The 11,442-nt window shown below is 36.8% G+C and overlaps 1 protein-coding gene across 1 annotated transcript; it reads left to right on the plus strand.

The window, feature by feature from the left end:
• Positions 1-5,302: 5,302 nt before the first annotated feature.
• Positions 5,303-7,064, plus strand: LOC149211834 (uncharacterized). The gene is made up of 3 exons (XM_089390483.1): positions 5,303-6,377; positions 6,471-6,563; positions 6,736-7,064. Exons 1-3 carry the CDS (start codon positions 6,249-6,251, stop codon positions 6,931-6,933), a joined length of 420 nt encoding a protein of 139 aa, XP_089246609.1. The 5' UTR covers positions 5,303-6,248; the 3' UTR covers positions 6,934-7,064.
• Positions 7,065-11,442: the final 4,378 nt, after the last annotated feature.

Consider the following 11,442-nt stretch of genomic DNA (forward strand, 5'->3'; position numbering starts at 1 on the left):
TAGATGCCGGCCCACCTCCCCGCTGGCACTACTCCCGATATAGGGATTCGATCCAGCCAAAGCAGGTGCAGGGAAGAATCTAACCGGGCGATTAGTCTTTGTGTTATGAGCTTTGTTGGTGGAAACATGTACACTGGTCTATGTGCCTCACTGATTAGTAATGTTATACCATCCTGTAATAAAGAGACTATAGATATGAAACCTACTCACTATCCATGGTACTTGTTGGCTCTCTCCCTCTTTCACACTGATCTAGCCTCTAAGATCTTTATAGATCTATCCCTCTCAATGGTCACCACCATTAGCGTCTCAAAATATTGACCATACCATAAAGCTACTCTATAAGCTATAATTCTAGCCACATAATCATATTTGGCCCCCACAACGCCTCAAATCATAACCAGTCTGAAAAACCATTGGAGTTGGGGGTTTCAGGCAAGCACAAGCTGGTCAGGGTCCTAGTACATCCATTTTGACAGCCAGATATCCTTTCAAGATGCGGACAAGTGACTTCGTTCGGGGATTGGGGTGGGTGGGTCAATAGTCATTTTGATGTTCTCAGTGACCGACATTTTCTTGTGATCTATGCTACTTTCGATGAGAAATTGAACAAATTGGATTGGGTGGGAGGTATGCAAAAATTTCTAAGGCATCACCTGGTCTCACCGGTGCAATTTGTCTTTCCATCCATGGATGCATAGTATACACCTACTTGCTATGAATAAGATCTATAATTCTTTCTTCGTGACCCGCGGGTCTAAGCAAGAGTGAGACGCATTTCACAGCATTCTGTATCGTTTCTGCATTCATTAGGTTGGTTATAACATAATTGCATATGACTTATGGAGGGGATCTAGTAATTCGTTCATAATACGATACATGTTTCGACGGTTGGTGGTCAATGGATGTGTGTTTGACTACATGAAAGCTTTCAAAAGTGTAAGATGTGGACTATTACTAGTCGATTGAGCAAGCAAAGCATTATTTCTTTTTAGTGAATGCATACAGGCAACTGCTGTAATTACTCATATTGTCTATACTATTAGCATTTCAAAATCAAAACTAAGTGACAAGACACCATTGTTGACAATTCGCCGTTTAGATTCAAGTCTAGGGCATATAGTTGGCATAGTAAGAAAAGATATGTTGCTCCCTCAGAACTCACTGATACTTCTCACTGGCACTAGCTAGTAAGGTGCCTATGAAGAAGTGAAAGGAACAAATCTCTATGATACCAAAGATCATCTGACTTCACTTCTAAGGAATGTCATACTTTTGCTGTGTCTTCAGTCTCCATAATAAGTCTAGGAGTATCCATTGATCTTCATTCTCTGAAGCATAGATCTATCTCATTGGTATAATTTCCTTTGCCTATCTTCAATATCATAATCAAGGAAGAGCATATGCATGGGCAGATTGTTCTGGCAGTCAGTGATATTGTTGACATCCACTATCAATACTATTAGCATTTCAAAATCAAAACTATCTTCTACACTTGGGGTTTCAGACGAAGCAGGGTTTCAAATCATAACCAGTCTGAAAAACCATTGGAGTTGGGGGCTCTTTGACTAGGTTCTGAAAGTGCATGCTATTTGTAAGATACATTATAGAGCTACTTAGAGGGCTAGAGGTGGATTATTGTATAACACATATGCTAGGGAGTCACACCACAATCAAAGCTTTCTCTTTTAGTAGGCTTTAGTGTGTTACTGCTGTGGCATGCATTATGGTGATACCATCCCTACAGGAGCTATGGTCATTATTAGAAAGATTTCTGGTGAGCTTAGTATGCATTGATACAGTGGTTTTAGGAGATGGTTTATAAGGAGTGCAATGCAGATGTTGAGTGTAGAAACATACAGATCACATATGGAAATTTCATTATGGCTTTCTAGTGGGAGTGATTAGCTTGTTGGAGACCAGAACTTCAGATGCTACCGAATACAAAAAACACTCTGATTTTCTTTTTTGCCTGGCTTTCTCGAAACCTTGTTCTGGATAATACACTCATCGGAGGTATGAAAGTGAAGGACTTGAAATACCAACCTTCATCTCCCAGATGCTGGGAACTTGGGAGAGAATGCTGGATGGTTTCAAGATCTCACTTCTGTGGAATATGGTTTCAATATTTTCATGCTGATCCTAAGACCCCGGGTGAGCAATCTGTCATTAGCAGATCCTAGTCTTTAATTAGCACAGTTAAGACTTGAGTTTAGGGTGGCTTTAATTATCTTTGGTAATAGCAAATGATACGGAAGATTGTGCATAACCCACCCCCTTTTTTATTCCAATAAGCAGAGGTGGTCACTATGGTAATCCGATTTCAATTCGTAGTTAGAAAATGGGGTCACAACTTTCCATATTTTTTGTTTTGTTTTGTCTTTTTACATCAAACAATAGTATATTTATTAGAACCATAGTCAACTAAACAAACAGGAAACAATTTATTTGACAGGTGGAAGAAGTGATAGGCTTAGAGAAATTGAATTGTAGGCCATGCTTCTTGACAAATTGATGAACAGATGTCTCCTTACTTGAGATTTAGGTTGGCACCATGGCACCATCCTGTCCATCATTATACACTAATCTTGTCATTATCTTATTCACTGTGAATGACTGGCCTGTTCCCTGCAAATAGATCTGGGCATAGAGGAGCCAATCCAAGAATAGTAATCTCTAGCACAAGACAATATTAATGATCTAAATACCTAATCCTGAAGCTTGAGTTTGATTTTTCTCTACTGGTTCTGAATCTCTGATTGAGAATCTCCCACTCATCATTATCAAACCTTCTCCTTCATTATTGGCATCAGTTGCACTGCTGAGGTACTTTGGTTGGTTGTCATTGGACTTGAGAGCTTGAAGTTTCAAATGATTATAGTAATAGACAGCCAGAAAAGCCAGTCCACACCCACTCAAGTTTATGACTGTAACCTTTTCATTTATTACAGACAAAGATTATGTTATGAGCAGCCAGTCCTTGACAAGACCAGCAACATTCATAGTCAAGGCTGAAGTCTTTCCTATCAGAAGAAACACTGCAAGATTAAGAGCCAAGGCACAAGCAGAAATGTCATGTAATCCAAATCAAAGGAAGAGACCCTGATTATCAGAAATGGGTATTCTACTAAGGCCCAGGGGGTGCTGAGAAAAACAAGGCAACAAGGAGCAACAAATATGTGATGGGATTCAACTTAATCCCTTTTGATGTTCGTGGAATTTGTATGAGAACCAATTGGGTAGTCTCACATGCAACTGCACTTAACTGGAGAATCACCTCCCATGCATTCATCTTGGCCTCCCCATAAGCTGAAATAGTAACTCCAATGGATATGGCCAACATATTGGCCTTGGGCTCACCTTTATAAGCTTCTTTCTTCAGGGAAACCACAATCAAATACACAACAATGGGAATTAGAGCTTTTAGCATTTGAAATAATGATACTGAGAGGAAAACATAGGCAGAATTTGAAAACCAGAGACCCAAAGAATACACTTATCAATACTATGGGTTCAACGAGCTTGAAGACTCTTACAATAGCAACAGCCAGTGTTGAGTAGAAGCCCATGTGAATCATGGTGGGACTGATCACACTAAAGTTGTCAAGCAATGGCAGCTCCAATGGATATGGCTAACATATTGGCCATGGCCTCACCTTTATAAGATTCTTTCTTCAGGGGAACTGCAATCGAGTGCATATCAAATGGGCACAAGAGCTTTCAACATTTGAAATATCGATACTTTGAGAGACATGCACCAAGGGCTGCATCATTTAGGATTTGTACTCAGTTTAGGTGTCATATTCAAGGGGAAGTTGTTATGCTTTCCACCACTTCATAGATTGTTAGAGTGATGAAACAAAAGAGGCTCCCTCTTGAGGCTAGATTATGTCATTCATATCAGCTGTGTTGTTGATGTCCTAGCTCAGCCGGGTCTTGCCAAAACTCTGTTGAGGTTCAAAATTTATTATAAACTGAAATGTCTTCACAAGAATTGACCTCATAAAATGCCATAATCACAAGATATGCCATACATGGCTGTGATTATGGCTTGCAAGACCCTTAGACTTTGAGAAATGAGGCTCGCAACATCACTTATGATTATGCACTCTACAATTCTGTGACCAGCTGAATGTCAAGCAATTGAACCGCGATTTAAATCCTATTTTGTCAGCAATAAGTACTATACTTTGTCTTTATTTAGTGTAGAGAACCAAGCACTTATTCTGCTCATCTATAGAAGGGACAATGGTTGTTTGCCTATGAGGTATAAGGAAATCCTATCAGATGTTTTTTATTTTCGTATGGAATTGAATCATACTCCTGCACACTGTAACATTCATATATATCAACCTGTAGAGGCTTTAATAACACCTGGTATTCTGGTTAGTGATTTTATTGGACCTCATGTGCATATCCTACATGCACAGGATGGACTATTCATATGTTACAGGGTATTATTCTTATTATTTAGGGTGCACATCTTCAGGTGCTCAAGAACGATTACTAGAACAATCAGTTAATTCTGCAATTTAAAGGATGAAAAAGGAGGTTATAGGAGTCTAGTTTTGGTTCTCATCCACAATGTCACACTAGTCTGCCTGGGCATGGTTCTCATGGTTTAATAGTGACTTGAGGAGTCATAATACCACAGATCACTAAACACGAACAGCTAAGGTAGCCCAAGGACAATAGCCATCTTTACACATTAATTAACAGGTCTTACATTAATTATCCTAGGGGGTTTTAATACTTCCAAATGCTTAAAAAACAGTTAGCAGAGCATTCACATTACACATTCGAACAATCTTTTCTATAAACCAACCAAATGCAGTCAGGAGAGCCCTCCTTTTAAACTATACAACCTTATTGTTAGTATGATCACCTTATTTTAATATATAGTGTGACAAACCATATGTGACAGGCAGGTGGAAAACTTTTCTTGCAATTGACTAAGCGACGTCCTGCGAGCCAGACTTGAGACGGAAACCCTCGTTAGAAGTATATGCTTGGCTCTTTTCCAAACAAATGAAGAGTCAATGAGGTTTTGTGTAATCACTTCTGGTATCGTATTGGGTTATTGTTAGAAGCGATAATTGGATTCGGATTCTCATCGAGTGAGTTGTTCTGCTTTCTCAATTTGAGAGGGTTTGTTTGGAGGGAAAAACGAAAGAGGACATACAAGAATAGTGAGGGGAAAGATGCAGAGGAAGAGGATTGAGAACATCGCCAGCAGGCAGGCTACATTTTCCAAACGTAGGTGGATTGCTGAAGAAAGCTTACGAGCTCTCGGTGATCTGCACTGCAGAAGTTGAACTTGTGATTTTCTCCCCAGCAGGAAAGCTCTATGAACTGTTTTTTAGTGCAAATCCTACTATTTTGATTCTAATAATCATGGCTATGCAAACCTCATGAGATTCTTACTAATAACCCCGGTGGTGCAAGCCCTAGTAAGCTCAATGTTGAAAAACTTAGTGTAAAACCTCCAAATCGCTGGTTTTGTTGTAGTGCTTATTGTAGAGTATATAAAAAATTTCACACCTTTTTATGAGATATGGGAGGAAAACATGTTAAAGATTTTTAATAAATATAAAATTTCCAAAATGATGCTAGTTACGTGTGATTCTTTTTTCATTGTTTGTGATTATGAAAAATGAAACTCAATGTTTTTTCATTAGTGCACACATATTTCATTATATAATTGCATATAGAAAAATCATTCCAGAGCCGATAACAATAAAAGTGAAGAATTTATGGTCCAATGTTATATTTAAGGGAGATGTTTAAGGATGACGTTTGAATTTTGTTTTTCATTTTAAGACATTTGGAGCAAATATTAGGAAGGACTTTGAGAAAGGATTGTCCTTGATTTTCGAAAATGGAGTTGTTCCTTTCCAGCCATATGCCCCAAGTGACCATCAAAGGGAGAGCTCATATGTTTTTTGGATTTTTTCTTTATAGCCATTTTTTTACACATATCCATAGAGTCCCCATGCCATTGATGTGAATTACTTGTTCAGTTTTTTTTAACCAAAATTTTTAACCAAACAAGAAAAATTAAAAAAATGCCTCAAGATCAAAGACTGAAACAAAGACCTATTGACATACCTTTTAAAGTATGGAAAGAACTTGTAAAATCATATGAGAAGTTGGATGCATAAAGAAAAGCCAGCAATGAGAGCATTCAGGTATTGAATTTTTCATTAAACATTATTTAGAATGTATTAATACTTATAAGTATCTTAGACATGTATTTGTGTGAAAATAAATTGAATTGGTTTATGTTTAAGGACAAGGCATCCAAGGCGAGGTTAACCAAGACAAAAGTCACTCATCGTAGTGGCCAGAAAGGTTTAAAAGCACTGATAACAACCTTTGTAAGTATATTAAACATGTGATATTTTTTTAATAAATTTTGTACTAGAAGAAAGTCATTATTGTCTAATTTCTCCCTATTTACTGATTGATAGGAACTAAAATATGGAAGACCTCCAAATCATTTGGAAAAGGAGGTTCTGCAGCAAAAGAGATGGGTTGAATTTGTTGTTTGGATGGACTCTATGGTATGTAATCTTAGTTGGATTTCCAATATAATTTTAAACCATATTTTCATTTTATTTTTTAGTACTATTAGATATTATATCTTACCTCATTTTATGGTTAACATTGTATAACAAAAACATGTGTTGTGTTATGTAATTAATACTAACATGTAATATTGATTTTTTTTGTCAGAATGCTATAGGTAATGATTGCCAAGACGATGATCCAAATTATGTTCAACATATATCAGGAGATGATGAGGATGAGGATGAGGATGATGGTGGTGAAGGAGGAGATGATGATGATAGTTGCGGTGTTGGTGATGATGTGGATCAGAGTAATGAGGATGGTCAAGATGATCATGAGGATGATCTTGGTGGTGGTAGCTAGGCATGCACATGCATTGTTTTTTATGAAGAAATTATTGTGTAGAATGACATTGTTATGTTTAGATGGGTGTTGTGAATTTACCCTATATCAATGAGACATTTTTATTTTGTAATCATACGATGAGTTTGATTTATGTATGTTGTTAATTTATCGTAGAATAACGATATTTATGAAATATTTTGATTTGTTAATCATATTTGAATTTTACTTGTTTTGATTAAAAATAATACTGATTTTATTAGTATTATGTTGCTATTTTATACATGTTTTGAAAATTGTTAATGACACATTGTTATTTTTTTGGATGGATGTTGTCAATTTCTCTTAAATTTCTTTACAAATGATTTTGAATTGTGATATCTGCTTTAATGATATTTAGAAACTATCATATATTTCACTATGAATCTATAAAGGGGGTCATATATGTAAAGAAAAATATACTCTATATAAGAAGTCAAATGCGGATGTAACCATGGATGTAAAATTGAAAGTAAATTGATGTTAAACTAGGAATTAATACAAAATGCAAACAATTGACATACAAAGTGTTTTAAATTAGAAGTGAAAAAGTGTGCAGTAGTTGACATAAAGAAGGGAACAAAACATGGCATACAAAAGGATATCAAATTGGGAAAAAACAAGGACACATAAATGGGCACCAAATTAGATGCAAAAAAAGACAACAACTAGATGTAAAATAAGATGCAAAGTTGAGCGTTAAAAAGAAGCAAAAAACGTTACAAATTAATATGCCAAATGATGATGAAAAAATGGTGTAAATTTGGGATGCAAACTTGGGTGCAAAAAAGGAAAAAAAAAAGATGTAAGAAAAGACATAAAACAAGATGCAAAATGGGGCTGAAAAAAGGTGAAACCAAGGATGCCATATTGGATGTAAAAAATGACTCCTAATCACATGCAAATTTAGGCTCGAACTCAGACACAAAATTATATGCAAATGTGGACACAAAATGAGGCAAAAAAAGATGCAAATTTGGATGGTGAAAACGATGTAAAACTAGACACCAAAAAAATGCAAAATTGGATGAAAAAGTCGGTGTAAATAATGGTGCAACATTGGACACAAGTAGACACAAAAAAATGGTGCAAAAAGGGGCATAAAATAGCTTAAAATTGGATGCAAAACTTGGTGCAAAAACAAATACAAAAGTAGACGTAAAAAATGGCTCTAAATTGAATGTACCATTAGACACAAAATAAGATGCAAAGGTGGACACAACACATGACTCAACATAAGATGCAAATATAAATGAAAATTTGGATGCTCAAAATGATGTAACATTAGATGCAAGAGATGGTGTTAAAAATGATGCAAAATTGGATGAAACAAATGACGCAAAATATGGTGCAAAATGAGATGGGAAAAATGGAGACAAATCAAACGTAAATGTGGATGTAAAAAATGGTCCAAAAAAAGATGCAAAAATGGGCACAAAAATGGATGCAAAATTTGGTGCTAAATAAAATTCAACAGATGGTGCAAAGATAGGCACCAAAGCTGGTGCAAAAATAGAAGCAAAAACTAGTGTAAGCCTAGATACAAAATCTGGCGTAAGACTAGATGCAAAAACTGACACAAAATGGATGCATAAAAAGACGTTAAATTGGATTCAAAATACAGTGTAGACTTGATGCGAATGATGGCACAAAAATGGAAGCAAAGAATGACACAAAATAGGAAGCAAAAGGGATCAAACGGCATCACCACTCAGATACTTCAGACTCAGACAAGGAAACAGCCTCGCCAAAAGCAGAAACATAGTTAGTCATAGCTTCGATCGAGCCCACTCAAGGAGAGTGGCGCAAGGTCGAAAAGAAAAAGGGGAGAAAAACTTGAAGCGTGAGTTTTTTACTCACTGCCGGAAATCAGTTTTTTTGCCCCTTTCCCCCTTCTCTCTTCTCCTTTCTTCTTCTTCTTTATGAACGTTAGCCTGTTAACGTTGCGTGGGGTGCGAAAGCACTCGAGCCCAAATGGGCAGCTTATGGAAATGCTTCAATGCATCTGCTAGTGTAACTTTTCATTTTTTAAATAAAAGGTTACCATTTTTTCCCCTGGAAAAAAAAATAGGAAGCAAAAGAGAATGAAAAATAGATGCAAAAAATGACACAAAACTAGAAGCAAAACCTGTCATAAAATAAGATGCAAATATTGGTTCAAAATTTGATGCAAAAGATGATGCATAGTTTGGTGTAAAAAATGATGCAAAATCTAGCGTGAAAAAGGATGTAAAATCAAGTGCAAAAAAGGACGCTTTAAAAATTGTACAATAGAGCCAGATTTAGCGCCAGGTTGCTCATCACAATTACAAAAAACTTGCACTAAAATCTGGCGCTAAATCTGGTGCAAATCGTTGGTTTTGTTGTAGTGCAAGTAGTTCTATCATTTCTTTTAATTGGAGTCAATTGACTGCTTTCCGCCTTCCATCTTATGTGCCTTTCCAGATCACAGTACAAGCCTATCATATGGTAGTACATGGCACTATATTACATGAAGGTGTGTTTGTTAGCATCATGTCTTCTACTACTTGGAAATCTTTGGGCTCCCCACAAATTGTTCCTGTCACTCAGAATCTGTTGGCTTTCAACAAAGGAACTAGTCAACCCTTGGGGGTCCTTCTGAAGTTCCTTATCACTTTGGGAGGAAAGTATGTCTATATAGACATGATGGTAGTCCAAGGTCCTTTAGATTTCAATATTCTCCTTGGATGTGACTATGTTTATGTCATGGGAGCTCTTGTTTCCTCACTTTTCCGTGTGGTTTTTTTCCGCACGAAGGGAGAATTGTGACTATTGATAAATTGTCATTCATTGGTCACCAGGTGCCTCCTCTGCAACCATCATCCTCTATCGACTCTTGTTTGCAAGAAATACCTTCCCTGCCATGGGTCAATTATGTGGCTACCCGTTCTATCTCCACATCTACTAATGATCAAACAGTTGGTATAGTACATTATGTACCGGGGGCAATGGAACCCGATCTGTCTATGGTACCAATTAACATGTATTCCACCAAGAGCATGGTTCTTCCGTCTAGTGAAGACATCTTGGCAGCCATGTTCTCTTATGGGTCATGAATACATGTCATGAGGATAGTTCCTGGTCTTGTGTAAACCTCGTTAAAAAATGAAACAAGGAGTCATGAGGATAGTTCTTGGTCTTGTGTTAACCTCATTAAAAAATGAAAAAAGGGATGAGCATAGTTTGTTGTCTTGCGGCAAGCTCATTAAAAACTAAAATAAGGGTCTCGAGGATAATTCTTTTATTATGTCAACCTCGTTAAAAAATGAAGCAACTCCCTTTTCCAAATCAAGTCTTTGATTTAGATCTCGTAAAATCCCAGTCGATTCTTTCCTAGATCTAGAAAGTGAACCTTCATTCCATCCACTTAGCTGAATGCAATGAAGCCTGGGGGCATATACCTCGAATTGAGTGATTATGTTGGGGGCATGCAAACTTACCTCAAGCATAGTTTTTTGTTTCAAGATTGTGTAAAAATGAAAACAAATTCAAGCAGAGTTCCCCATGGTTCAAGCTTGTGCAAAAATGAACCCATGCCTAATTTACATCTCGTGATTGTTGTTTTTATCAACTAATTTTTGCTAGATGAGCCTTGGTTGATTCATTCCATTGCCACCATCTCTTTGTCCGATCATATGATTTCACTTGGTTTTTTTTCCTTTCCTGAGGGACCGCAGTGATGAGTGGTTTTACTAGCCAGCCTCTTGACCATTACATGTTTTGAGTAGTTCCTCCATTTCCAGAGCCAGTTGCTACTCTTTATATCATCGTTCCTCCAGGACAAGTCATATTTAAGCTCTTTTCTAACTCGTAAAATATGAAAAGATTGCCGAGTATTTTTTCCCTATTTTGACCCGTTAAAGAGAATAAAAATGGGGGCACTGCTTGCAGCTCTTTTACGACTCTTAAAACACAAAAATATTGACAAGCTATTGTCATTTTTGAACTTGTTAAAGGCTGTGAAATGTTGTTCACCCAGTATACGTTTATCCATTTTTTGGGTTGGGATGCACTATTTATAAAAAAGGTACTCCTTGAATGAAATGGTCAAGCGGTTCTCTCAAGTATCATTTTCTACTTTTTTGGGCTCGAGAGACACAAATGTACGAAAAGGGACCATCTGGAGTTTTCTTTTCTATATATTTTTCAAAATATCTAAACATGAAAAAGATACTGAGTTACACTTTTTTCAGACTCGTTAAAACATTAAACGACATCAGACTTGTCATTATGACAAGGGCAAGCTACTCCTTCCTAGGGCTCGTAAAACTTACTAGGATGGATTCGTCCGAAGTATGAACTTACAAGTGCAAGCATATGATATCCCATTCAAGCTTGTGATAAAAAATAATTGGGGTACCTACTAGAAATGGTGGGGGTAAATGGAAGTATTTCATTAGTTGTATTCATTTGAGGCAACCTGTCGATCTTGAACATTGACACTCATCTTCTTTTCGTGTCGGGTTTTGG

Source organism: Pinus tabuliformis, chromosome 1_1, assembly GCF_031772625.1.
Source record: "Pinus tabuliformis cultivar Carrire ecotype Pingquan chromosome 1_1, CPIR1, whole genome shotgun sequence".
Classification (NCBI taxonomy): Eukaryota; Viridiplantae; Streptophyta; class Pinopsida; order Pinales; family Pinaceae; genus Pinus; species Pinus tabuliformis.

Coding starts and splice junctions, on each gene's coding strand:
- LOC149211834 (XM_089390483.1), top strand. CDS start 6,249: ATGTATTTGTGTGAAAATAAATTGAATTGGTTTATGTTTAAGGACAAG. Junction 6,378..6,470: donor AAGCACTGATAACAACCTTT/GTAAGTATATTA, acceptor ACTGATTGATAG/GAACTAAAATATGGAAGACC. Junction 6,564..6,735: donor TTGTTTGGATGGACTCTATG/GTATGTAATCTT, acceptor TTTTTTTGTCAG/AATGCTATAGGTAATGATTG.